Source organism: Salmo trutta, chromosome 1 (assembly GCF_901001165.1).
Source record: "Salmo trutta chromosome 1, fSalTru1.1, whole genome shotgun sequence".
NCBI lineage: Eukaryota > Metazoa > Chordata > Actinopteri > Salmoniformes > Salmonidae > Salmo > Salmo trutta.
Genome location: NC_042957.1, coordinates 80,620,768 through 80,647,413, shown reverse-complemented (window position 1 = coordinate 80,647,413; position 26,646 = coordinate 80,620,768). Strand labels below are relative to the sequence as shown.

At 43.3% G+C, this 26,646-nt stretch overlaps 1 protein-coding gene across 2 annotated transcripts in view; it reads left to right on the top strand.

Moving 5' to 3' along the window:
• Window positions 1-26,646, top strand: part of LOC115151662 (myosin-11) — a 41,697-nt gene that overhangs the window by 5,630 nt on the left and 9,421 nt on the right. Inside the window, exons 4-20 of one of the 2 annotated variants that reach the window (XM_029696199.1) lie at window positions 512-668; window positions 4,574-4,601; window positions 5,991-6,093; window positions 9,068-9,100; window positions 9,657-9,749; window positions 10,948-11,011; window positions 11,304-11,402; window positions 12,736-12,879; window positions 14,381-14,476; window positions 16,410-16,528; window positions 20,231-20,383; window positions 22,560-22,733; window positions 23,117-23,290; window positions 24,808-24,922; window positions 25,285-25,478; window positions 25,601-25,722; window positions 25,845-25,914. In XM_029696199.1, coding sequence (XP_029552059.1) covers window positions 512-668; window positions 4,574-4,601; window positions 5,991-6,093; window positions 9,068-9,100; window positions 9,657-9,749; window positions 10,948-11,011; window positions 11,304-11,402; window positions 12,736-12,879; window positions 14,381-14,476; window positions 16,410-16,528; window positions 20,231-20,383; window positions 22,560-22,733; window positions 23,117-23,290; window positions 24,808-24,922; window positions 25,285-25,478; window positions 25,601-25,722; window positions 25,845-25,914 — 1,938 coding nt within the window. The remainder of the gene's footprint in view (window positions 1-511; window positions 669-4,573; window positions 4,602-5,990; window positions 6,094-9,067; window positions 9,101-9,656; window positions 9,750-10,947; window positions 11,012-11,303; window positions 11,403-12,735; window positions 12,880-14,380; window positions 14,477-16,409; window positions 16,529-20,230; window positions 20,384-22,559; window positions 22,734-23,116; window positions 23,291-24,807; window positions 24,923-25,284; window positions 25,479-25,600; window positions 25,723-25,844; window positions 25,915-26,646) is intronic. The other variant, XM_029697035.1, reaches the window with a different exon arrangement.

Sequence of the window (26,646 nt, the reverse complement as noted above, 5' to 3'; positions counted from 1 at the left end):
CACACACACACACACACACACACACACACACGTACACAGGCATGCACACACACACGCACAGGTACATACACGCACTCACATGCACAAACAATACACACACAAACATGATGTCAATGAGCAATTTGTGCTGAAGTTTTTATCATGTGTACGGAACAAAAATTATGATTTGGTTTTAAGTGTATGTTGATCCTAACCTTTCCTCTCTTCCTCCTCTTGCCCCTCTCCTCCCCCATCCACTCCTCTCCTCTCCTCTTCCTCCATCCTCCTCCTTCCCCTCCACTCCCCTCCTCTCCCCTCCCCTCATCTCCTCTCCCCTGCTCCTCCTCCCGCTCCTCTCCTCCTTCGCTCCTCTCCTCTCCCTTCCTCCCCCTCCTCTCCTCTCTTCTCTTCTCCTCTCCTCCTCTCCTCTCCTCTTCTCCTCTTCTCTCCTCCTCCTCTCTTCTCCTCTCCTCCTCCCCCTCCTTCCCCTCTTCCCCCTTCCCTCTCCTCCTCCCTCTCCCCTCCTCTCCAGACGTATTCAGGTCTGTTCTGTGTGGTGGTGAACCCCTATAAGATGCTTCCTATCTACTCAGAGAAAATCATTCAGATTTATAAGGGGAAGAAACGCCACGAGGTTCCTCCTCATATCTACTCCATCACTGATAACGCTTACAGGAACATGATGCAAGGTAAAGGGGAGAGGGACACAGAGAGAGAGAGACAGAGACACAGAGACACAGAGAGAGAGAGACAGAGAGAGAGACAGAGAGAGAGACAGAGAGAGAGACAGCGAGAGAGAGAGAGAGACAGAGACAGAGAGAGAGAAAGACAAAGAGAGAGGGAGACAGAGAAAGAGAGAGAGAGAGATAGAGAGAGAGACAGAGAGAGAGAGAGAGAGAGAGAGAGAGAGACAGAGAGAGAGAGAGATAGAGAGAGAGACAGAGAGAGAGAGAGAGAGAGAGATAGAGAGAGAGACAGAGAGAGAGAGAGAGAGAGAGAGAGAGAGAGAGTGGGGGGTGTTTGTATAGGCTTACTCTCTGTGTGTGTGTGTGTGTGTGTGTGTGTGTGTGTGTGTGTGTGTGTGTGTGTGTGTGTGTGTGTGTGTGTGTGTGTGTGTGTGTGTAATTTAATGAATGTTATAGAAACAGGACAGTTTAATTGAGGACAGGTGATACAGCATTGAATGTCTAGAGATATCTGTCTGTCTGGTCTAGCAGTGGATTTAACCTCAAACCTGCCTTCCAAATGGTACCCTGCTATTCCCTATATAGTGCACTACTTTAGACCAGGGCCCTATTCCCTATATAGTGCACTACTATTCACCAGGGCCCTATTCCCTATATAGTGAACTACTATTCACCAGGGCCCTATTCCCTATATAGTGCTCTACTATTCACCAGGGCCCTATTCCCTATATAGTGAACTACTATTCACCAGAGCCCTATTCCCTATATAGTGCACTACTATTCACCAGGGCCCTATTCCCTATATAGTGCACTACTTTAGACCAGAGCCCTACTCCCTATATAGTGCACTACTATTCACCAGGGCCCTATTCCCTATATAGTGAACTACTATTCACCAGGGCCCTATTCCCTATATAGTGCACTACTATAGACCAGGGCCCTATTCCCTATATAGTGCACTACTATTCACCAGGGCCCTATTCCCTATATAGTGCACTGCTATTCACCAGGGCCCTATTCCCTATATAGTGCACTACTATTCACCAGGGCCCTATTCCCTATATAGTGCACTGCTATTCACCAGGGCCCTATTCCCTATATAGTGCACTACTATTCACCAGGGCCCTATTCCCTATATAGTGCACTACTATTCACCAGGGCCCTATTCCCTATATAGTGCACTACTATTCACCAGGGCCCTATTCCCTATATAGTGCACTACTATTCACCAGGGCCCTATTCCCTATATAGTGCACTACTATTCACCAGGGCCCTATTCCCTATATAGTGCACTACTATTCACCAGGGCCCTATTCCCTATATAGTGCACTACTATTCACCAGGGCCCTATTCCCTATATAGTACACTACTATTCACCAGGGCCCTATTCCCTATATAGTGCACTACTATTCACCAGATCCCTATTCCCTATATAGTGCACTACTGTTCACCAGATCACATCAAATCAAATATAACTGTATTTGTAACATGCTTCGTGAACAGCAGGTTTAGGCTAACAGTGAAATGCTGATTTATGTTCCCAACAATGAAGAGAGAAGATGAGATAAAATTAATAATATACAAATAATAACACAATGAATAAATACACAATGATTAATGATAACTTAGTTATATTCACTGGGCACCAGTACCAAGTCAATGATAACTTGGTTACAGTGGGGGAAAAAAGTATTTGATCCCCTGCTGATTTTGTACGTTTGCCCACTGACAAAGAAATGATCAGTCTATAATTTTAATGGAAGGTTTATTTGAACAGTGAGAGACAGAATAACAACCACAAAATTCAGAAAAACACATGTCAAAAATGTTTTAAATGATTTGCATTTTAATGAGGGAAATAAGTATTTGACCCCCTCTCAGTCAGAAAGATTTCTGGCTCCCAGGTGTCTTTTATACAGGTATAACAACAGCAAAGGACCTTATGAAGATGCTGGAGGAAACCGGTACAAAAGTATCTATATCCACAGTAAAACGAGTCCTATATCTACATAACCTGAAAGGCCGCTCAGCAAGGAAGAAGCCACTGCTCCAAACCGCCATAAAAAAGCCAGACTACGGTTTGCAACTGCACATGGGGACAAAGATCGTACTTTTTGGAGAAATGTCCTCTGGTCTGATGAAACAAAAATAGAACTGTTTGGCCATAATGACCATCGTTATGTTTGGAGGAAAAAGGGGGAGGCTTGCAAGCCGAAGAACACCATCCCAACCGTGAAGCACGGGGGTGGCAGCATCATGTTGTGGGGGTGCTTTGCTGCAGGAGGGACTGGTGCACTTCACAAAATAGATGGCATCATGAGGCAGGAAAATTATGTGGATATATTGAAGCAACATCTCAAGACATCAGTCTGGAAGTTAAAGCTTGGTCGCAAATGGGTCTTCCAAATGGACAATGACCCCAAGCATACTTCCAAAGTTGTGGCAAAATGGCTTAAGGACAAAAAAGTCAAGGTATTGGAGTGGCCATCACAAAGCCCTGATCTCAATCCTATAGAAAATTTGTGGGCAGAACTGAAAAAGTGTGTGCGAGCAAGGAGGCCTACAAACCTGACTCAGTTACACCAGCTCTGTCAGGAGGAATGGGCCAAAATTCACCCAACTTATTGTGGGAAGCTTGTGGAAGGCTGCCCGATACGTTTGACCCAAGTTATACAATTTAAAGGCAATGCTACCAAATACTAATTGAGTGTATGTAAACTTCTGACCCACTGGGAATGTGATGAAAGAAATAAAAGCTGAAATAAATAATTCTCTCTACTATTATTCTGACATTTCACATTCTTAAAATAAAGTGGTGATCCTAACTGACCTAAGACAGGGAATTCTTTATAGAATTAAATGTCAGGATTTGTGAAAAACTGAGTTTAAATGTATTTGGCTACGGTGTATGTAAACTTCCCAAGTCAACTGTAGATATGTAAATATAGGTAGTGGTAAAGTGACTAGGCAACAGGATAGCGATTAAACAGATAGAACTATTTTGGGTTCCATGTAGAACCCATCCCACAGAGTGTACTACATGGAACCCAAGAGGGTTCTACCTAGAACCAAAGGCAGTGCATTATTTAGGGAATAGGATACAATTTCAGACAGAACCTAAATCCTACTGGTCCAGTTTCCAGAACCTAAATCCTACTGGTCCAGTTTCCAGAACCTAAATCCTACTGGTCCAGTTTCCAGAACCTAAATCCTACTGGTCCAGTTTCCAGCCATCAGTAGGGGGTGATCTCCAAAATACCCAGACATGGAGTCTGTCTGTGTGTGTTAAGTTATGTGTGTGTGTGTGTTAAGGTGTGTGTGTGTGTGTGTGTGTGTGTGTGTGTGTGTTGTGTGTGTGTGTGTGTGTGTGTGTGTGTGTGTGTGTGTGTATGTATATCTGTGTGTGTGTGTGTGTGTGTATGTATATCTGTGTGTGTGTGTGTTTGTGTTTCAAAATACCCATACATGGAGCAGGTTACCAAGGTTACCTTCCTCCAGTAGCCCTCTCCATCCCCCTGCTATTTTTAGCCAATATTGAGTGACAGAGAAGTTAATCTGGTGCAGAAATAGATGTAGGAACATTTAGGAAGCTGTTCCTAGCCTCTAGTCTTTCCTCTATGTGTGAGTGAACAAAGCACCTTAAGTTCATGTTTGGTGTGTTCAGCTTGGCTTCAACTGTCCTGCCTTAACCCATCTCTCTCCCTCTGTTTCCCTTCTCTCCTTCTATCGCTCTCCTATCTCTATCTATCTCTCTCTCTCTCTCTCTCTCTCTCTCTCTCTCCTCAACCTCAACCTCACTCTCTCTCTCTCTCCCTCCCCCTCCTCTCCCCTTCCCTGTCTCCCTCCCTCTCCCTCTCCCCTTCCCTCCCTCCCTCCGTACCTGCCTTTCTCTCTGTCTTTCTCCACAGAGCGTGAGGACCAGTCAATTCTGTGCACGTGAGTCCAAACCTCAAACACAGACATATTTTTTCCAACACATGAACTTGTTGCCCCTTGTGCCAGGGATGCGTCCCAAATGTAACCTTATCCCATGACCTTGGGACTATCAGGTTCTACCTGAGCTAAGCATTGTTCTGAGATTTTGAGCATCAACTGCAGATAGAACCCTATGGTTCTGAAATGTCAATCTGGGTTCAGCCATAAGTTACTCTCTGACACTTCTGAATTAGACAGAGGTGAGTCTGGACCCCTGTCCCTCTCCTCTCTAACCCCCTGTCTCTCTCCTCTCTACCCCCTGACCCTCTCCTCTCTAACCCCCTGTCTCCCTCCTCTCTAACCCCCTGTCTCTCTCCTCTCTACCCCCTGTCTCTCTCCTCTCTAACGCCCTGACCCTCTCCTCTCTAACCCCCTGTCTCTCTCCTCTCTAACCCCCTGTCTCTCTCCTCTCTAACCCCCTGTCCCTCTCCTCTCTAACCCCCTGTCTCCCTCCTCTCTAACCCCCTGTCCCTCTCCTCCCAAACCCCCTGTCCCTCTCCTCTCTAACCCCCTGTCTCCCTCCTCTCTACCCCACCAGAGGTGAGTCTGGACCCCTGTCTCTCTCCTCTCTAACCCCCTGTCCCTCTCCTCTCTAACCCCTGTCCCTCTCCTCTCTAACCCCCTGTCCCTCTCCTCTCTAACCCCCTGTCCCTCTCCTCCCTAACGCCCTGTCCCTCTCCTCTCTAACCCCCTGTCCCTCTCCTCTCTAACCCCCTGTCTCCCTCCTCTCTAACCCCCTGTCTCTCTCCTCTCTACCCCACCAGAGGTGAGTCTGGACCCCTGTCCCTCTCCTCTCTAACCCCCTGTCCCTCTCCTCTCTAACCCCCTGTCCCTCTCCTCTCTAACCCCCTGTCCCTCTCCTCTCTACCCCACCAGAGGTGAGTCTGGACCCCTGTCCCTCTCCTCTCTAACCCCCTGTCCCTCTCCTCTCTAACCCCCTGTCCCTCTCCTCTCTAACCCCCTGTCCCTCTCCTCCCTAACCCCCTGTCCCTCTCCTCTCTACCCCACCAGAGGTGAGTCTGGACCCCTGTCCCTCTCCTCTCTAACCCCCTGTCTCCCTCCTCCCTAACCCCCTGTCCCTCTCCTCCCTAACCCCCTGTCCCTCTCCTCTCTAACCCCCTGTCTCCCTCCTCTCTAACCCCCTGTCCCTCTCCTCTCTAACCCCCTGTCCCTCTCCTCTCTAACCCCCTGTCCCTCTCCTCTCTACCCCACCAGAGGTGAGTCTGGACCCCTGTCCCTCTCCTCCCTAACCCCCTGTCCCTCTCCTCCCTAACCCCCTGTCCCTCTCCTCTCTAACCCCCTGTCCCTCTCCTCTCTAACCCCCTGTCCCTCTCCTCTCTACCCCACCAGAGGTGAGTCTGGAGCGGGGAAGACAGAGAACACAAAGAAGGTGATCCAGTATCTGGCGGTGGTGGCTTCCTCTCACAAGGGCAGCAAGAAGGACACTGGAGCTGTGAGTGTTACCTGTAGTGTACAATACAATATGATACACTATAATACACTGGAGCTGTGTTACCTGTAGTGTACAATACAATATGATACACTATAATACACTGGAGCTGTGTTACCTCTAGTGTACAATACAATATGATACACTATAATACACTGGAGCTGTGTTACCTGTAGTGTACAATACAATATGATACACTATAATACACTGGAGCTGTGAGTGTTACCTCTAGTGTACAATACAATATGATACACTATAATACACTGGAGCTGTGTTACCTGTAGTGTACAATACAATATGATACACTATAATACACTGGAGCTGTGTTACCTGTAGTATACAATACAATATGATACACTATAATACACTGGAGCTGTGAGTGTTACCTGTAGTGTACAATACAATATGATACACTATAATACACTGGAGCTGTGAGTGTTACCTGTAGTGTACAATACAATATGATACACTATAATACACTGGAGCTGTGAGTGTTACCTGTAGTATACAATACAATATGATACACTATAATACACTGGAGCTGTGTTACCTGTAGTGTACAATACAATATGATACACTATAATACACCGGAGCTGTGAGTGTTACCTGTAGTGTACAATACAATATGATACACTATAATACACTGGAGCTGTGAGTGTTACCTGTAGTGTACAATACAATATGATACACTATAATACACTGGAGCTGTGAGTGTTACCTGTAGTATACAATACAATATGATACACTATAATACACTGGAGCTGTGTTACCTGTAGTGTACAATACAATATGATACACTATAATACACCGGAGCTGTGAGTGTTACCTGTAGTGTACAATACAATATGATACACTATAATACACTGGAGCTGTGTTAACTCTAGTGTACAATACAATATGATACACTATAATACACTGGAGCTGTGAGTGTTACCTGTAGTGTACAATACAATATGATACACTATAATACACTGGAGCTGTGTTACCTGTAGTGTACAATACAATATGATACACTATAATACACTGGAGCTGTGTTAACTCTAGTATACAATACAATATGAGACACTATAATACACTGGAGCTGTGTTACCTGTAGTGTACAATACAATATGATACACTATAATACACTGGAGCTGTGTTACCTGTAGTATACAATACAATATGATACACTATAATACACTGGAGCTGTGTTACCTGTAGTGTACAATACAATATGATACACTATAATACACTGGAGCTGTGAGTGTTACCTGTAGTGTACAATACAATATGATACACTATAATACACTGGAGTTGTGTTACCTGTAGTATACAATACAATATGATACACTATAATACACTGGAGTTGTGTTACCTGTAGTATACAATACAATATGATACACTATAATACACTGGAGCTGTGTTACCTGTAGTATACAATACAATATGATACACTATAATACACTGGAGCTGTGTTACCTGTAGTGTACAATACAATATGATACACTATAATACACTGGAGCTGTGTTACCTGTAGGGTTGCAAAACTTTCCCAAATTTTCCAGAAATCCTGGATGAAAGTTTCCTGTAATCAGGATGGAATAAGCAGGACATCTGGGAATCATCCAACTGGGATTTCCGGAAAACCTGGGAATTTACAGGAATTTTTACAACCCCTACCTCTACTGTACTCTGCTAAACACATTCAATACAATGTGACTTGTTTAGTCCCTCAGAGGATAGCAGCAGATATCGAGTTGATGGGAATTGAACTGAAACGTCTAAACTGTGTAACCCTTCTGTTTTAATTGAGAAGAGAGCTCATAAGAGACTGTACTTTTATTATTGTGATAACAAAACATTTCTTTAACAATGAAAGACATTTCTGTGTGACATTTTTGTTGTGTGACAGGATGCAGCAACACTAGTCAAGGTATGACAAGTCTTTCTGTGATGTGGGCTATGCAGACTACTGTAACCTTAACTGACTGTGTGGTAGAAACTAATGTTGGTCTGGTTGGTGGACTGCTTCCTCCTCAGTTTGGGGTGTGCTGCTTTGTGCCTGCTGGTGGTTTAGGCTGTAGGTCTTCTGCTGAAGAGGCAAATCTATCAGAATCAATACTGATAGCCAATGAGCTGTACTCTAAGTCCTGCTATGGACCCCCCCCCCCCTCCCCAGTAGTTATATATTCAATACTGATAGCCAATGAGCTGTACTCTAAGTCCTGCTATGGACCCCCCTCTAGTTCTATATTCAATACTGATAGCCAATGAGCTGTACTCTAAGTCCTGCTTTGGACCACCCCCCCTATTTCTATATTCATACTCTATATATTCTATATTCCCCTTACCCAATTACAGAAGAAGACAGTTTAGGGTTCATAGCAGAAAAAGGACAATAGAAGAATACTTTATTGTGTATCATAATATGTTATGCCAGGTTGTAATACGTTATGCCAGGTTATGCCAGGTTATGATATGTTATGCCAGGTTATGATACATTACGCCAGGTTATGATACGTTATGCCAGGCTATGATACGTTATAACAGGTTATGCCAGGTTATAATATGTTATGCCAGGTTATAATACGTTATGACAGGTTATGATATGTTATAACAGGTTATGCCTGGTTATAATATGTTGTGCCAGGTTATAACACATTATGCCAGGTTATGATACATCATGCCAGGTTATAATACATTATGCCAGGTTAGACCAGGTTCCAATACGTTATGCCAGGTTATCATTCGTTATGCCAGGTTATAAAACGTTATGCCAGATTATAATACGTTATGCCAGGTTATGCCACATTATCAAACATTATGCCAGGTTATGCCAGGTTATAATACGTTATGCCAGGTTATAATTCATTATAATACGTTATGCCAGGTAATAATGCATTATAATATGTTATGCCAGGTTACAATGCATTATAATACATTATACCAGGTTATAATACATTATAATAGGTTATAATGATCACATCATCCTCTGTAGGAGAAGCCAGAGAAGCCTGGGTCTCTGGCCTATGTGAGTATGAGAGTAGCACCCTATTCCCTATTTAGTGCACTACTTTTGACCACCGCCTATAGAGGTCTGGTAAAAGAAGTGCACTGCATATGTAATAGGGTGCCATTTGGGAGTTCATAGCTGCATGCTAGCTAGCGTGTCACACCTACATTTGATTAAACGATATGATCAATCTCTCCTCTCCTATAGCATGTGAACACTATTAACTGTTGATGGACCTCTCTGCGTGTTAGAAAGTAGTGGCCTGTATGACATTTAAAATAGTGTGTGAAACATCAGTCACCCCATAATAATCTTTTCACTAATCTCTCTGAGTGGTTGCTATGCTACATCTCACTGACTGTGTTTTGCTCTGTGTCTGTTGCGCTGCTTTGTAGTGTGCTAAAAAAAAGGTGTGTCTCAGTTGTCCATTTTCTTTCTTGTTGTACAGTGTAACGTAACTTGTGTTGTTTTGTTGTGTGACATCATTCTTTGGTAATATGCATGAAGTGGAATAATGATTGTGATGTCACAGATATGTGATTGTTTTTCCTCCTTTCCCCCGTTTGCCCTCCAGGGGGAGCTAGAGAAGCAGCTGCTGCAGGCCAACCCCATCCTGGAAGCCTTCGGGAACGCCAAGACCATCAAGAACGACAACTCCTCACGATTCGTAATCAACTCACAGTTTACACACACTCAGACACTATTACACACTCAGACACTATTACACACACTCAGACACTATTACACACTCAGACACTATTACACACTCAGACACTATTACACACTCAGACACTGTTACACACTCAGACACTATTACACACTCAGACACTATTACACACTCAGACACTATTACACACACTATTACACACTCAGACACTATTACACACACTCAGACACTATTACACACTCAGACACTATTACACACACTCAGACACTATTACACACTCAGACACTATTACACACACTATTACACACACTATTACACACTATGTATCCTACATATCTCTCCTCACATATATCCTACATATCTCCCCTCACATATACAGTATCCTACATATCTCCCCTCACCTATACAGTATCCTACATATCTCCCCTCATATATACAGTATCCTACATATCTCCCCTCACATATATCCTACATATCTCCCCTCACCTATACAGTATCCTACATATCTCCCCTCACCTATACAGTATCCTACATATCTCCCCTCATATATACAGTATCCTACATATCTCCCCTCACATATATCCTACATATCTCCCCTCACCTATACAGTATCCTACATATCTCCCCTCACCTATACAGTATCCTACATATCTCCCCTCATATATACAGTATCCTACATATCTCCCCTCACATATATCCTACATATCTCCCCTCACCTATACAGTATCCTACATATCTCCCCTCACATATACAGTATCCTACATATCTCCCCTCACCTATACAGTATCCTACATATCTCCCCTCATATATACAGTATCCTACATATCTCTCCTCACATATACAGTATCCTACATATCTCTCCTCACATATACAGTATCCTACATATCTCTCCTCATATATACAGTATCCTACATATCTCTCCTCATATATACAGTATCCTACATATCTCTCCTCACATATACAGTATCCTACATATCTCTCCTCACATATACAGTATCCTACATATCTCTCCTCACATATACAGTATCCTACATATCTCTCCTCACATATACAGTATCCTACATATCTCCCCTCACATATACAGTATCCTACATATCTCTCCTCATATATACAGTATCCTACATATCTCTCCTCACATATACAGTATCCTACATATCTCTCCTCACATATACAGTATCCTACATATCTCTCCTTACAGGGCAAGTTTATTAAGCTCAACTTTGACGTGACCGGATTCCTCGTTGGAGCCAACATCGATACCTGTATCCTCATGAAATATACTTTCTATAAATATACAGACTTGGGGCTCCTTATAGAGATGTATTGTAGTGTTTATCAAATTCATGTTTTAGAGATTTGGGAGACATTATAACACACAAAAGGGACAGTTTCCCAGACACAGATTAAACCTAGTCCTGGACTAAAAAGCATGTTCAATTAAGAATGTATATTTATATTTCATGTGTGTCGGGGGAAACTGGCCCAACGTAAAATGCAGTGTCTTGTTCCTGCACCACAGAGGTTTTTTGTCTTTAACCCTCCCCTGTCCACCAGACCTGCTGGAGAAGTCTCGCTGTATCCGCCAAGCCAAGATAGAGAGAGCCTTCCATATCTTTTACTACATGGTGGCCGGGGCAAAGGACCAACTAAAAGGTGAGGAGATGGATAGATGGAAGGATGGATGGACAGGACAGGATTGGTCGGTTCCTCCTAAATCAAGGGTCGGCAATAATTTTGTCTCGAGGGGCCACATCGGGATTTCAAAATTCTGGGTCGAGCCCACAACCTGTCCTAGATAGTTATGGTCATTTAAAGGACAGGTCTGAAACGACTTTGTGTCTCTATATAGAGAAGCTGTTGCAGGGGGGTTTCAGTGTGTATCGTTTACTGGTAGCAGTAAACACTGAGTGTGCAAAACATTAAGAAAACCTTCCTAATATTGAGTTGAACCCAACATCTCATTTACCCTCAGAACAGCCTCAATTCATCAGGATATGGACACTACAAGGTGTTGAAAGCGTTCCACAGGGATGCTGGCCCATGTTGACTAAAATGCTTCCCACAGTTGTGTAAAGTTGGCTGGATGTCCTTTGAGTGGTGGACCATTCTTGATACACACAGGAAACTGTGGAGTGTGAAAAACCCAGCAGCATTGCAGTTCTTGACACAAACCGGTGCGCCTGGCACCTACTACCATACCCTGTTCAAAGGCACTTAAAAATGTTGTCTTGCCCATTCACCCTCTGAATGGAACACATACACAATCCATGTCTCAATTGTCTCAAAGCTTAAAAATCCTTCTTTAACCTGCCTCCTCCCCTTCATCTACACTGATTGAAGTGGATTTAACAGGTGACATCAATAAGGGATTGTAGCTTTCACCTGGATTCACCTGGTCAGTCTGTGTCATGGAAAGAGTTGTGTATACTCAGTGTGTCTTATTGCTGTTATAAACTGGGTACCAATGTAATTAGAGTAGTAAAAATACATGTTTTGTCATACCTGTGGTATACGGTCTGATATACCACGGCTGTCAGCCAATCAGCATTCAGGGCTGGAACCACCCAGTTTATAATGTCTGATCTACCATGGCTTTTAGCCAATCAGCATCCAGGACACAAACTACCCAGTTTATAATAATATCATAAATATTATAAACTGGGTGGTTCGAGCCCTGAATGCTGATTGGCTGACAGCCATGGTATATCAGACCGTATACCACGGGTATGACAAAACATGTATTTTTACTACTCTAATTACATTGGTAACCAGTTTATAATAGCAATAAGACACCTTGGGGGTTTGTGGTATATGGCCAGTATCCCACGGCTAAGGTCTGTATCCAGACACTCCACGTTGCGTTGTGCATAAGAACAGCCCTTAGCCGTGGTATATTGGCCATATGCCACACCTCCTCAGGCCTTATTGTTTAATTATATAGTGTATAAACCATACAGCTCCTCCTCCCCTGTCTGTCTCCGTATAGAGGAGCTGTTACTGGAGGATTTTGGGGACTACCGGTTCCTGGTGGCAGGTCATGTGGAGGTGCCTGGTCAGGAAGATGATGAGATGTTCATAGAAACACTGGAGGCCATGGAGATCATGGGTTTCTCTGAGGACGAGAGGACAGGTACTGGGGGGAAGGGGAGGGCTGTCTCTGAGGACGATAGGACAGGTACTGGGGGAAGGGGAGGGCTGTCTCTGAGGACGAGAGGACAGGTACTGGGGGAAGGGGAGGGCTGTCTCTAAGGACGAGAGGACAGGTACTGGGGGAAGGGGAGGGCTGTCTCTGAGGACGAGAGGACAGGTACTGGGGGAAGGGGAGGGCTGTCTCTGAGGACGAGAGGACAGGTACTGGGGGAAGGGGAGGGCTGTCTCTAAGGACCAGGGGACAGGTACTGGGAGAAGGGGAGGGCTGTCTCTGAGGACGAGAGGACAGGTACTGGGGGGAAGGGGAGGGCTGTCTCTGAGGACGAGAGGACAGGTACTGGGGGAAGGGGAGGGCTGTCTCTGAGGACGAGAGGACAGGTACTGGGGGAAGGGGAGGGCTGTCTCTGAGGACCAGGGGACAGGTACTGGGGAAGGGGAGGGCTGTCTCTGAGGACGAGAGGACAGGTACTGGGGGGAAGGGGAGGGCTGTCTCTGAGGACGAGAGGACAGGTACTGGGGAAGGGGAGGGCTGTCTCTGAGGACGAGAGGACAGGTACTGGGGGGAAGGGGAGGGCTGTCTCTGAGGACGAGAGGACAGGTACTGGGGGGAAGGGGAGGGCTGTCTCTGAGGACGAGAGGACAGGTACTGGAGGAAGGGGAGGGCTGTCTCTGAGGACCAGAGGACAGGTACTAGAGGGAAGGGGAGGGCTGTCTCTGAGGACGAGAGGACAGGTACTGGGGGAAGAGGAGGGCTGTCTCTGAGGACCAGAGGACAGGTACTGGGGGAAGGGGAGGGCTGTCTCTGAGGACCAGGGGACAGGTACTAGAGGGAAGAGGAGGGCTGTCTCTGAGGACCAGGGGATAGATACTAGAGGGAAGAGGAGGGCTGTCTCTGAGGACCAGGGGATAGATACTAGAGGGAAGAGGAGGGCTGTCTCTGAGGACCAGGGGATAGATACTAGAGGGAAGAGGAGGGCTGTCTCTGAGGACCAGGGGATAGATACTAGAGGGAAGAGGAGGGCTGTCTCTGAGGACCAGGGGATAGATACTAGAGGGAAGAGGAGGGCTGTCTCTGAGGACCAGGGGATAGATATTAGAGGGAAGAGGAGGGCTGTCTCTGAGGACCAGGGGATAGATACTAGAGGGAAGAGGAGGGCTGTCTCTGAGGACCAGGGGATAGATACTAGAGGGAAGAGGAGGGCTGTCTCTGAGGACCAGGGGATAGATACTAGAGGGAAGAGGAGGGCTGTCTCTGAGGACCAGGGGATAGATACTAGAGGGAAGAGGAGGGCTGTCTGGCTTTTAGTCTATCATTCTCTTTCTCCACCTCACTTTGTCTTTCTCTGTCCGTCTGTCATTCTCTCGTTCTATCTCTCTTGAGGACGAGGGAATAGGTAGGGGTAGGGCTGTCTCTCTTTCTGCTGTCTCTCTCAGTGATGTCTGTCTCTCTCTCTCCTCCCACTCTCCTCTCCTCTCTCTAGGCATGATGAAGGTGGTCTCCACTGTGCTCCAGCTGGGGAACATTAAGTTCAACAAGGAGAGGAACAATGAGCAGGCCACCATGCCCGACAACACAGGTGATACATGACATCACACAGGTAGTAGCAGCACATGTGAGACATGACATCACACAGGTAGGAGAAACACAGGTGATACATGACATCACACAGGTAGTAGCAACACAGGTGATACATGACATCACACAGGTAGTAGCAGCACGTGAGACATGACATCACACAGGTAGTAGCAGCACATGTGAGACATGACATCACACAGGTAGGAGCAACACAGGTGAGACATGACATCACACAGGTAGGAGCAACACAGGTGATACATGACATCACACAGGTAGGAGCAACACAGGTGATACATGACATCACACAGGTAGGAACAACACAGGTGATACATGACATCACACAGGTAGGAGCAACACAGGTGATACATGACATCACACAGGTAGGAGCAACACAGGTGATACATGACATCACACAGGTAGGAGCAACACAGGTGATACATGACATCACACAGGTAGGAGCAACACAGGTGATACATGACATCACACAGGTAGTAGCAGCACATGTGAGACATGACATCACACAGGTAGGAGCAACACAGGTGATACATGACATCACACAGGTTGTAGCAGCACATGTGAGACATGACATCACACAGGTAGGAGCAACACAGGTGAGACATGACATCACAAGGGTAGTAAGAACACAGGTGTGACATGACATCACAAAGGTAGTAACCACACAGGTGAGACATGAAATCACACAGGTAGGAACAACACAGGTGGGACATGACATCACACAGGTAGGAGAAACACAGGTAACAACAGAGTTTGTTCACAGTAACACAAGCTTGAAAATACAGTTTACATTTAGCACAGTTAACACAGAGAGGAAAGCACAGGTAAGAAAGACAGCAGGTAACATACCACTAACACAGGTAAGAAAGACAACAGGTAACATACCACTAACACAGGTAAGAAAGATAGCAGGTAACATACCACTAACACAGGTATGAAAGACAGCAGGTAACATACCACTAACACAGGTATGAAAGACAGCAGGTAACATACCACTAACACAGGTATGAAAGATAACAGGTAACATACCACTAACACAGGTATGAAAGACAGCAGGTAACATACCACTAACACAGGTATGAAAGACAACAGGTAACATACCACTAACACAGGTATGAAAGACAACAGGTAACATACCACTAACACAGGTAAGAAAGACAGCAGGTAACATACCACTAACACAGGTATGAAAGACAGCAGGTAACATACCACTAACACAGGTATGAAAGACAACAGGTAACATACCACTAACACAGGTATGAAAGACAACAGGTAACATACCACTAACACAGGTATGAAAGACAGCAGGTAACATACCACTAACACAGGTATGAAAGACAGCAGGTAACATACCACTAACACAGGTATGAAAGACAACAGGTAACATACCACTAACACAGGTATGAAAGACAGCAGGTAACATACCACTAACACAGGTAAGAAAGACAGCAGGTAACATACCACTAACACAGGTATGAAAGACAACAGGTAACATACCACTAACACAGGTATGAAAGACAGCAGGTAACATACCACTAACACAGGTATGAAAGACAACAGGTAACATACCACTAACACAGGTATGAAAGACAGCAGGTAACATACCACTAACACAGGTAAGAAAGACAGCAGGGAACATACCACTAACACAGGTATGAAAGACAGCAGGTAACATACCACTAACACAGGTATGAAAGACAGCAGGTAACATACCACTAACACAGGTATGAAAGACTACAGGTAACATACCACTAACACAGGTATGAAAGATAACAGGTAACACAGTATGACTAATCTTTCTCTCTCTCGTTCCCTTTCTTCTCTTCTCTCTCTCTCTCTCTCTCTCTCTCTTCCTCCCCACTCTCCCCTCTCTCTCTTGCCTCCCTTCCTCCCCCTCTCTTCTCTCTCTCTCTCTTCAGCGGCTCAGAAAGTGTGCCACCTGCAGGGTATCAACGTGACAGACTTCACCCGTTCCGTCCTCACCCCCCGCATCAAGGTGGGCAGAGAGGTGGTGCAGAAGGCTCAGACCAAGGAACAGGTACTCTATTCTACTCTATTATGTTCTATTCTACTCTATTCTATTCTATTCTACTCTATTCTACTCTATTATGTTCTATTCTACTCTATTCTATTCTATTCTACTCTATTATGTTCTATTCTATTCTACTCTACTCTACTCTATTATGTTCTATTCTATTCTACTCTATTATGTTCTATTCTATTCTACTCTATTCTACTCTATTCTACTCTATTATGTTCTATTCTACTATATTCTACTCTATTCTGCTCTATTCTACTCTATTATGTTCTATTCGACTCTATTCTATTCTACTCTATTCTACTCTATTCTACTCTATTCTACTCTATTATGTTCTATTCTACTCTATTCTACTCTACTCTACTCTATTATGTTCTATTCTACTCTATTCTACTCTATTCTACTCTATTATGCTCTATTATGTTCTATTCTACTCTATTCTACTCTATTATGCTCTATTCTACTCTATTATGTTTTATTCTTCTATATTATGCTCTATTCTACTCTATTCTACTCTATTATGTTCTATTCTACTCTATTATGTTCTATTCTACTCTATTCTACTCTATTATGCTCTATTCTACTCTATTATGTTTTATTCTTCTATATTATGCTCTATTCTACTCTATTCTACTCTATTATGTTCTATTCTACTCTATTATGTTCTATTCTACTATATTATGTTTTATTCTACTCTATTCTACTCTATTATGTTCTATTCTACTCTATTATGTTTTATTCTTCTATATTATGCTCTATTCTACTCTATTCTACTCTATTATGTTCTATTCTACTCTATTCTACTCTATTATGTTCTATTCTACTATATTATGTTTTATTCTACTCTATTCTACTCTATTATGTTCTATTCTACTCTATTATGTTCTATTCTACTCTATTATGCTCTATTCTACTATCTTCTATTCTACTCTATTCTACTATCTTCTATTCTACTCTACTATCTTCTATTCTGCTCTATTCTACTCTATTATGCTCTATTCTACTATCTTCTATTATGCTCTATTCTACTATCTTCTATTATGCTCTATTCTACTTTGTTCTATTCTACTCTACTATCTTCTATTCTATTCTATTCAATTCTACTTTGTTCTATTCTGCTCTATTCTACTCTCTTCTATTCTATTCTATTAAATTCTACTTTGTTCTATTCTACTCGGTTCTACTTTGTTATATTTTACTTTATTCTATTCATTTCTACTCTATTGTACTATCTTCTATTCTACTCTATTCTACTCTGCTCTACTCTATTATATTCAATTATACTTTATTCTATTCTACTCGGTTCTACTTTGTTATATTTTACTCTATTCTATTAAACTCTACTCTATTCTATTAAACTCTACTCTGTTCTACTCTATTCTACTCTACTCTGTTCTACTCTATTATGTTCAATTCTACTCTGCTCTACTCTATTATATTCAATTATACTTTATTCTATTCTACTCGGTTCTACTTTGTTATATTTTACTCTATTCTATTCAACTCTACTCTATTCAACTCTACTCTATTCTACTCTATTCTACTCTACTCTGTTCTACTCTATTCTACACTATTCTACTGTGTTCTGCTGTATTCTACTGTATTGTATTGTATTACTCTATTCTATGCTACTATATTCTGCTCTATTCTACTTCATTGTATTCTACCCTTTTCTGTTCTATTATATTATACCCTGTTCAACTCGTACTTGTACTCTACTCTAATCTACTTTATTCTATTAAACTCTACTCTATTCTACTCTATTCTACTATCTTCTATTGTACTCTATTCTACTATGCTCTACTCTATTATATTCAATTCTACTTTATTCTAATCTACTCGGTTCTACTTTGTTATATTTTACTCTACTCTATTCAACTCTACTATATTCAACTCTACTATATTCAACTCTACTATATTCAACTCTACTCTATTCTATTCTACTATATTATGTTATATTATGCTCTATTCTATTCAACTCTACTATATTCTACTCTATTATAATCTACTATAATCTACCCGATTCTATTCTATTCAACTCTACTATATTCTACTCTATTATAATCTACTATAATCTACCCGATTCTATTCTATTCAACTCTACTCTATTCAACTCTACTCTATTCAACTCTACTATATTCAACTCTATTATAATCTACTATAATCTACCTGATTCTATTCTATTCAACTCTACTATATTCTACTCTATTATAATCTACTATAATCTACCCGATTCTATTCAACTCTACTCTATTCAACTCTACTCTATTCAACTCTACTATATTCAACTCTATTATAATCTACTATAATCTACCTGATTCTATTCTATTCAACTCTACTATATTCTACTCTATTATAATCTACTATAATCTACCCGATTCTATTCCATTCAACTCTACTATATTCAACTCTACTCTATTCAACTCTACTATATTCAACTCTGTTTGACTCCATTCTATTATGTTCTACTCTATTCTGTTTTATACAACTATACATTACTCTAATCTACTATATTCTGTTTTATACAACTATACATTACTCTAATCTACTCTATTCTATTAAACTTGTTTCTTCTCTTTAATCAACTCTATTATGTTCTACTCTATTCTTCTCTACTATATTTGACTCTATTCAACACTACTCTATTCTACTCTGTTCAACACTACTCTATTCAACACTACTCTATTCTGTTCTATTATGTTCTACCCTATTCTACTCTGTTCTATTCTAATCTACTCTATTCTAATCTATTTATCTCTACTCTACTCTATTCAACTCTAATCTATTCTATTAAACTATATTCTACTCTATTCTACTCTATTCTACTCTATTCTACTCTACTCTACTCTACTCTATTATGTTCTATTCTACTATATTCTATTCTACTCTATTCTACTCTACTCTACTCTACTCTACTCTACTCTACTCTACTCTATTCTACTCTACTCTACTCTACTCTACTCTACTCTATTCTACTATGTTCTACTCTACTCTACTCTACTCTATTCTATTAAACTATATTCTACTCTACTCTACTCTACTCTACTCTATTCTACTATATTCTATTCTACTCTATTCTACTCTACTCTACTCTACTCTACTCTACTCTATTCTACTCTACTCTACTCTACTCTACTCTACTCTATTCTACTCTATTCTATTCTACTCTACTCTACTCTACTCTACTCTACTCTATTCTACTCTATTCTACTCTACTCTACTCTACTCTATTCTACTCTATTCTACTCTATTCTACTCTACTCTACTCTACTCTACTCTACTCTACTCTATTCTACTCTACTCTACTCTATTCTACTCTACTGTATTTCATTATTCTCTAGTCTATTGTATTCTACTTTATTCTATTCTAGATACAATACCTTCCTCTCACATGTTCAGTTAAAAGTTTCATCTTATTTTCAACAGAGACCTGGCAACATATAATGTATCTGAAGCATAAGTAGTTATAGTACATAGCCTTTCTCCAGGAGAAGCTTTAGTCAGAGACAGGGATGTACGGGGAGGCAGACAAGATGACGGTTCACACACTCACTGTCTCTCTATCTCTCTCTCTCTCTCTCCCTCTCCTTCTCCCCTCCCGCTCCCTCTCCTTCTCCCTCTCCTTCTCCCCTCTCTCTCCCTCTCCTTCTCCCCTCTCCTTCTCCCCCTCCCTCTCCTCCCCTCCCTCTCCTTCTCCCCCAGGCTGACTTTGCCATCGAGGCCCTAGCGAAGGCCATGTATGAGCGGTTGTTCAGGTGGATCCTGGCTAGGGTGAATAAGACTCTGGATAAGGCCAAACGTAAAGGAGCATCATTCCTGGGGATCCTAGACATCGCTGGCTTTGAAATCTTTGAGGTGAGATTGAGGAGCATCATCTTTAAGTTGACAGAGAAAGGAATTCAGCAGGGGTCCCGTGAGGCCAGTTGGTAGCTCATGGCGCATTGCAACGCCAAGGTTGTGGGTTCGATTCCCATGGAGGACCGGTAAAAGAGAATGATGCACCCACTACTGTAATTCACTCTGGATACGAGCATCTGCTAAATGACTGAAATTGAACCCATTTAAAATGGGTAGACGTAGCGATTTGGGAGCCCCATCTACCTCCCAAAAGGGACATTTCCCCCAGAACATTTCCTACTATGATTATTATTATCCCACAATTAAAAACACCCCTACGGGCCCTGGTCAAAGTAGTGCACTAAATAGGGAATAGGATGTAATTTGGGATTCAGACCTGATGTACAGGACTATGACGTGAGAAGTACCTCTATGTTCACATCCATCTCTCCCATCTCCCTTCCTCAGGAACTACCACGGTACTGTAGCTCTGTGTAAACCACTATGTACCTCCTCCTCAGGAACTACCACGGTACTGTAGCTCTGTGTAAACCACTATGTACCTTCTCCTCAGGAACTACCATGGTACTGTAGCTCTGTGTAAACCATTATGTACCTCCTTCTCCTCAGGAACTACCACGGTACTGTAGCTCTGTGTAAACCACTATGTAACTTCTCCTCAGGAACTACCACGGTACTGTAGCTCTGTGTAAACCACTATGTACCTCCTCCTCAGGAACTACCATGGTACTGTAGCTCTGTGTAAACCACTATGTACCTTCTCCTCAGGAACTACCACGGTACTGTAGCTCTGTGTAAACCACTATGTACCTTCTCCTCAGGAACTACCACGGTACTGTAGCTCTGTGTAAACCACTATGTACCTTCTCCTCAGGAACTACCACGGTACTGTAGCTCTGTGTAAATCACTATGTACCTCCTCCTTCTCCTCAGGAACTACCACGGTACTGTAGCTCTGTGTAAACCACTATGTACCTCCTCCTCAGGAACTACCACGGTACTGTAGCTCTGTGTAAACCACTATGTACCTCCTTCTCCTCAGGAACTACCATGGTACTGTAGCTCTGTGTAAACCACTATGTACCTTCTCCTCAGGAACTACCACGGTACTGTAGCTCTGTGTAAACCACTATGTACCTTCTCCTCAGGAACTACCACGGTACTGTAGCTCTGTGTAAACCACTATGTACCTCCTTCTCCTCAGGAACTACCACGGTACTGTAGCTCTGTGTAAACCACTATGTACCTTCTCCTCAGGAACTACCACGGTACTGTAGCTCTGTGTAAATCACTATGTACCTTCTCCTCAGGAACTACCACAGTACTGTAGCTCTGTGTAAACCACTATGTACCTTCTCCTCAGGAACTACCACGGTACTGTAGCTCTGTGTAAACCACTATGTACCTCCTTCTCCTCAGGAACTACCACGGTACTGTAGCTCTGTGTAAACCACTATGTACCTTCTCCTCAGGAACTACCACGGTACTGTAGCTCTGTGTAAACCACTATGTACCTTCTCCTCAGGAACTACCACGGTACTGTAGCTCTGTGTAAACCACTATGTACCTCCTTCTCCTCAGGAACTACCACGGTACTGTAGCTCTGTGTAAACCACTATGTACCTTCTCCTCAGGAACTACCACGGTACTGTAGCTCTGTGTAAACCACTATGTACCTTCTCCTCAGGAACTACCATGGTACTGTAGCTCTGTGTAAACCACTATGTAACTTCTCCTCAGGAACTACCATGGTACTGTAGCTCTGTGTAAACCACTATGTACCTTCTCCTCAGGAACTACCACGGTACTGTAGCTCTGTGTAAACCACTATGTACCTTCTCCTCAGGAACTACCACGGTACTGTAGCTCTGTGTAAACCACTATGTAACTTCTCCTCAGGAACTACCACGGTACTGTAGCTCTGTGTAAATCACTATGTACCTTCTCCTCAGGAACTACAACGGTACTGTAGCTCTGTGTAAATCACTATGTAACTTCTCCTCAGGAACTACCACGGTACTGTAGCTCTGTGTAAATCACTATGTACCTCCTTCTCCTCAGGAACTACCACGGTACTGTAGCTCTGTGTAAACCACTATGTACCTTCTCCTCAGGAACTACAACGGTACTGTAGCTCTGTGTAAACCACTATGTACCTTCTCCTTCTCCTCAGGACAACTCGTTTGAGCAGCTGTGCATCAACTACACCAACGAGCGTCTGCAGCAGCTGTTCAACCACACCATGTTCATTCTGGAGCAGGAGGAGTACAAGAGAGAGGGGATCGACTGGGCCTTCATAGACTTCGGCCTGGACCTGCAGCCCTGCATAGAGCTCATCGAGAGACCGGTAACACACACACACACACACACACACATACACACACACACACACACACACACATACACATATACACAGAGACACACACACACACACACACACACACATACACATACACAGAGACACACACACACACACACACACACACACACACACACACATACACATACACAGAGACACACACACACACACACACACACACACACACACACACACACACACACACAGAGACACACACACACACACACACACACACACATCACACATACACGGAGACACACACACACACACATCACACACACACACACACACACATACACATACACCCTGGACCTACAGCAATGCACACACAGCTGGTTCCCTAAAGCTGACCCCTCCCCCCACCCTTCCAGAACAATCCTCCAGGTATCTTGGCTCTGTTGGATGAGGAGTGCTGGTTCCCTAAAGCCACAGACCTGTCCTTCGTTGAGAAGCTGATGAACACACACACGGCCCACTGCAAGTTCTCCAAACCCAAATCACTCAAAGACAAGACTGCCTTTTCTGTTCTCCACTACGCCGGCAAGGTGAGATTATATTATATGTTTCTGTCTGAAGAGTTCTCTACCACGCCGGCAGGGTGAGATTAGATTATATGTTTCTGTCTGAAGAGTTCTCCACCACGCCGGCAGGGTGAGATTAGATTATATGTTTCTGTCTGAAGAGTTCTCCACCACGCCGGCAGGGTGAGATTAGATTATATGTTTCTGTCTGAAGAGTTCTCCACCACGCCGGCAGGGTGAGATTAGATTATATGTTTCTGTCTGAAGAGTTCTCCACCACGCCGGCAGGGTGAGATTAGATTATATGTTTCTGTCTGAAGAGTTCTCCACCACGCCGGCAGGGTGAGATTAGATTATATGTTTCTGTCTGAAGAGTTCTCCACCACGCCGGCAGGGTGAGATTAGATTATATGTTTCTGTCTGAAGAGTTCTCCACCACGCCGGCAGGATGAGATTAGATTATATGTTTCTGTCTGAAGAGTTCTCCACCACGCCGGCAGGGTGAGATGAGATTATATGTTTCTGTCTGAAGAGTTCTCCACCACGCCGGCAGGGTGAGATGAGATTATATGTTTCTGTCTGAAGAGTTCTCCACCACGCCGGCAGGGTGAGATGAGATTATATGTTTCTGTCTGAAGAGTTCTCCACCACGCCGGCAGGGTGAGATTAGATGATATGTTTCTGTCTGAAGAGTTCTCCACCACGCCGGCAGGATGAGATTAGATTATATGTTTCTGTCTGAAGAGTTCTCCACCACGCCGGCAGGGTGAGATTAGATTATATGTTTCTGTCTGAAGAGTTCTCCACCACGCCGGCAGGGTGAGATTAGATTATATGTTTCTGTCTGAAGAGTTCTCCACCACGCCGGCAGGGTGAGATTAGATTATATGTTTCTGTCTGAAGAGTTCTCCACCACGCCGGCAGGGTGAGATTAGATTATATGTTTCTGTCTGAAGAGTTCTCCACCACGCCGGCAAGGTGAGATTAGATTATATGTTTCTGTCTGAAGAGTTCTCCACCACGCCGGCAGGGTGAGATTAGATTATATGTAGGTGGACTACAATGGTGCCAGCTGGCTGATTAATAACATGGTTGTGTTGTGGTTGTATTGTGGTTGTGTTGGACTACAATGGACTACAATGGGTCCAGCTGACTGACGGAGAACATGGTTGTGTTGTGGTTGTGGTTATGTTATGGTTGTGTTATGGTTGTGTTGTGGTTGTATTGTGGTTGTATTATAGGTGGACTACAACGGGGCCAACTGGCTGACTAAGAACATGGTTATGTTGTGGTTATGTTATGGTTGTGTTGTGGTTATGTTATGGTTGTGTTGTGGTTGTATTGTGGTTGTGTTATGGTTGTGTTGTGGTTGTATTGTGGTTGTGTTATAGGTGGACTACAACGGAGCCAACTGGCTGACTAAGAACATGGTTATGTTGTGGTTATGTTATGGTTGTGTTGTGGTTATGTTATGGTTGTGTTGTGGTTGTATTGTGGTTGTGTTATGGTTGTGTTGTGGTTGTATTGGGGTTGTGTTATAGGTGGACTACAACGGAGCCAACTGGCTGACTAAGAACATGGACCCTCTGAATGACAACGTGACGGCTCTCCTCAACAACTCATCCAACCCCTTCATACAGGACCTCTGGAAGGATGGTGAGCCACATGCGTCCCAAAATGGCACCCTGTTCCCTGAATGGGGCACCACGTTAGACCAGGCCCATAGCACTCTGGTCAAAAGTAGTGCACTATAGTAAATCAGGAATAGGGTCCTATTTAGGATGCAAGCACAGTTGGTCTACTACCAATTCACTTTACTGTTCTCCCATCAGTAGAAATGTGTTGGATTACTACCAATTCACTTTACTGTACTCCCATCAGTATTCATCAGTATTCTACTGTCTCTCCTTCTTGTCTGTCACTTGTTCTTCTCCCTCTTTCTCTTTCATCTCCTCCTCTTTCTCCCCCCCCAGCCTTTCTTCTCAAGAGGTCATGAATAATCCTTGTTCTGTTTCCAGTGGACCATGTGGTGGGTCTAGAGACCATTACTAAGATGTCAGAGAGCTCGGCCCCCAGCGCCACCAAGTCTAAGAAGGGCATGTTCAGGACAGTGGGCCAGCTCTACAAGGAATCCCTGGGCAAACTGATGACCACGCTTAACAACACACAGCCCAACTTCATACGCTGTATCATCCCTAACCACGAGAAGAGGGTAGGACACTATCCCCCTACCCAGAACCCCTACAGCTATTTCTATATGTTCCATCAATTCATCTCCTCTCTCTTGAGTCACCTGTGATCTCTCTCTCCCTCATTCTTCCTGTGTGTGTGTAGGCAGGGAAGCTGGATGCTAACCTGGTTCTGGAACAGTTGAGGTGTAACGGGGTTCTGGAAGGGATCCGTATCTGCAGACAGGGCTTCCCCAACCGCATCGTGTTCCAAGAGTTCCGACAACGGTGAGGAATGTTCTAACACCAACGTTAAGGAACCACGATTATGTCTGTGTAGTTATCATATAACAACTTGTACTCTTCCTTCTGTCTTCCTCTCTTTCTTCCTCTTCCTCTTCTTCTTGTAGCTATGAGATCCTAGCAGCCAACTGCATCCCAAAGGGTTTCATGGACGGGAAACAGGCTTGTCAACTAATGGTGATTTCATCTTACTGAAACGTCTGAGTTGATCTAACTGAAACGTCTGAGTTGATCTAACTGAAACGTCTGAGTTGATCTAACTGAAACGTCTGAGTTGATCTAACTGAAACGTCTGAGTTGATCTTACTGAAACGTCTGAGTTGATCTTACTGAAACGTCTGAGTTGATCTAACTGAAACGTCTGAGTTGATCTAACTGAAACGTCTGAGTTGATCTAACTGAAACGTCTGAGTTGATCTAACTGAAACGTCTGAGTTGATCTAACTGAAACGTCTGAGTTGATCTAACTGAAACGTCTGAGTTGATCTAACTGAAACGTCTGAGTTGATCTAACTGAAACGTCTGAGTTGATCTAACTGAAAGGTCTGAGTTGATCTAACTGAAACGTCTGAATTGATCTTACTGAAACGTCTGAGTTGATCTGAAACATTTGAGTTGATCTAACTGAAACGTCTGAGTTGATCTAACTGAAACGTCTGAGTTGATCTTACTGAAATGTCTGAGTTGATCTAACTGAAACGTTTGAGTTGATCTAACTGAAACGTGTGAGTTGATCTAACTGAAACGTCTGAGTTGATCTTACTGAAACGTCTGAGTTGATCTTACTGATACAGTCACTGAGTCTAAAAACCTTTTGGCACTTTTGAACCCGCATTTTTAGAAAACCAAAAGTTGAGCAATGAACTAAATAGGACAAATGTTTCTACCTTAGTTCTGGATAAGTAAAGA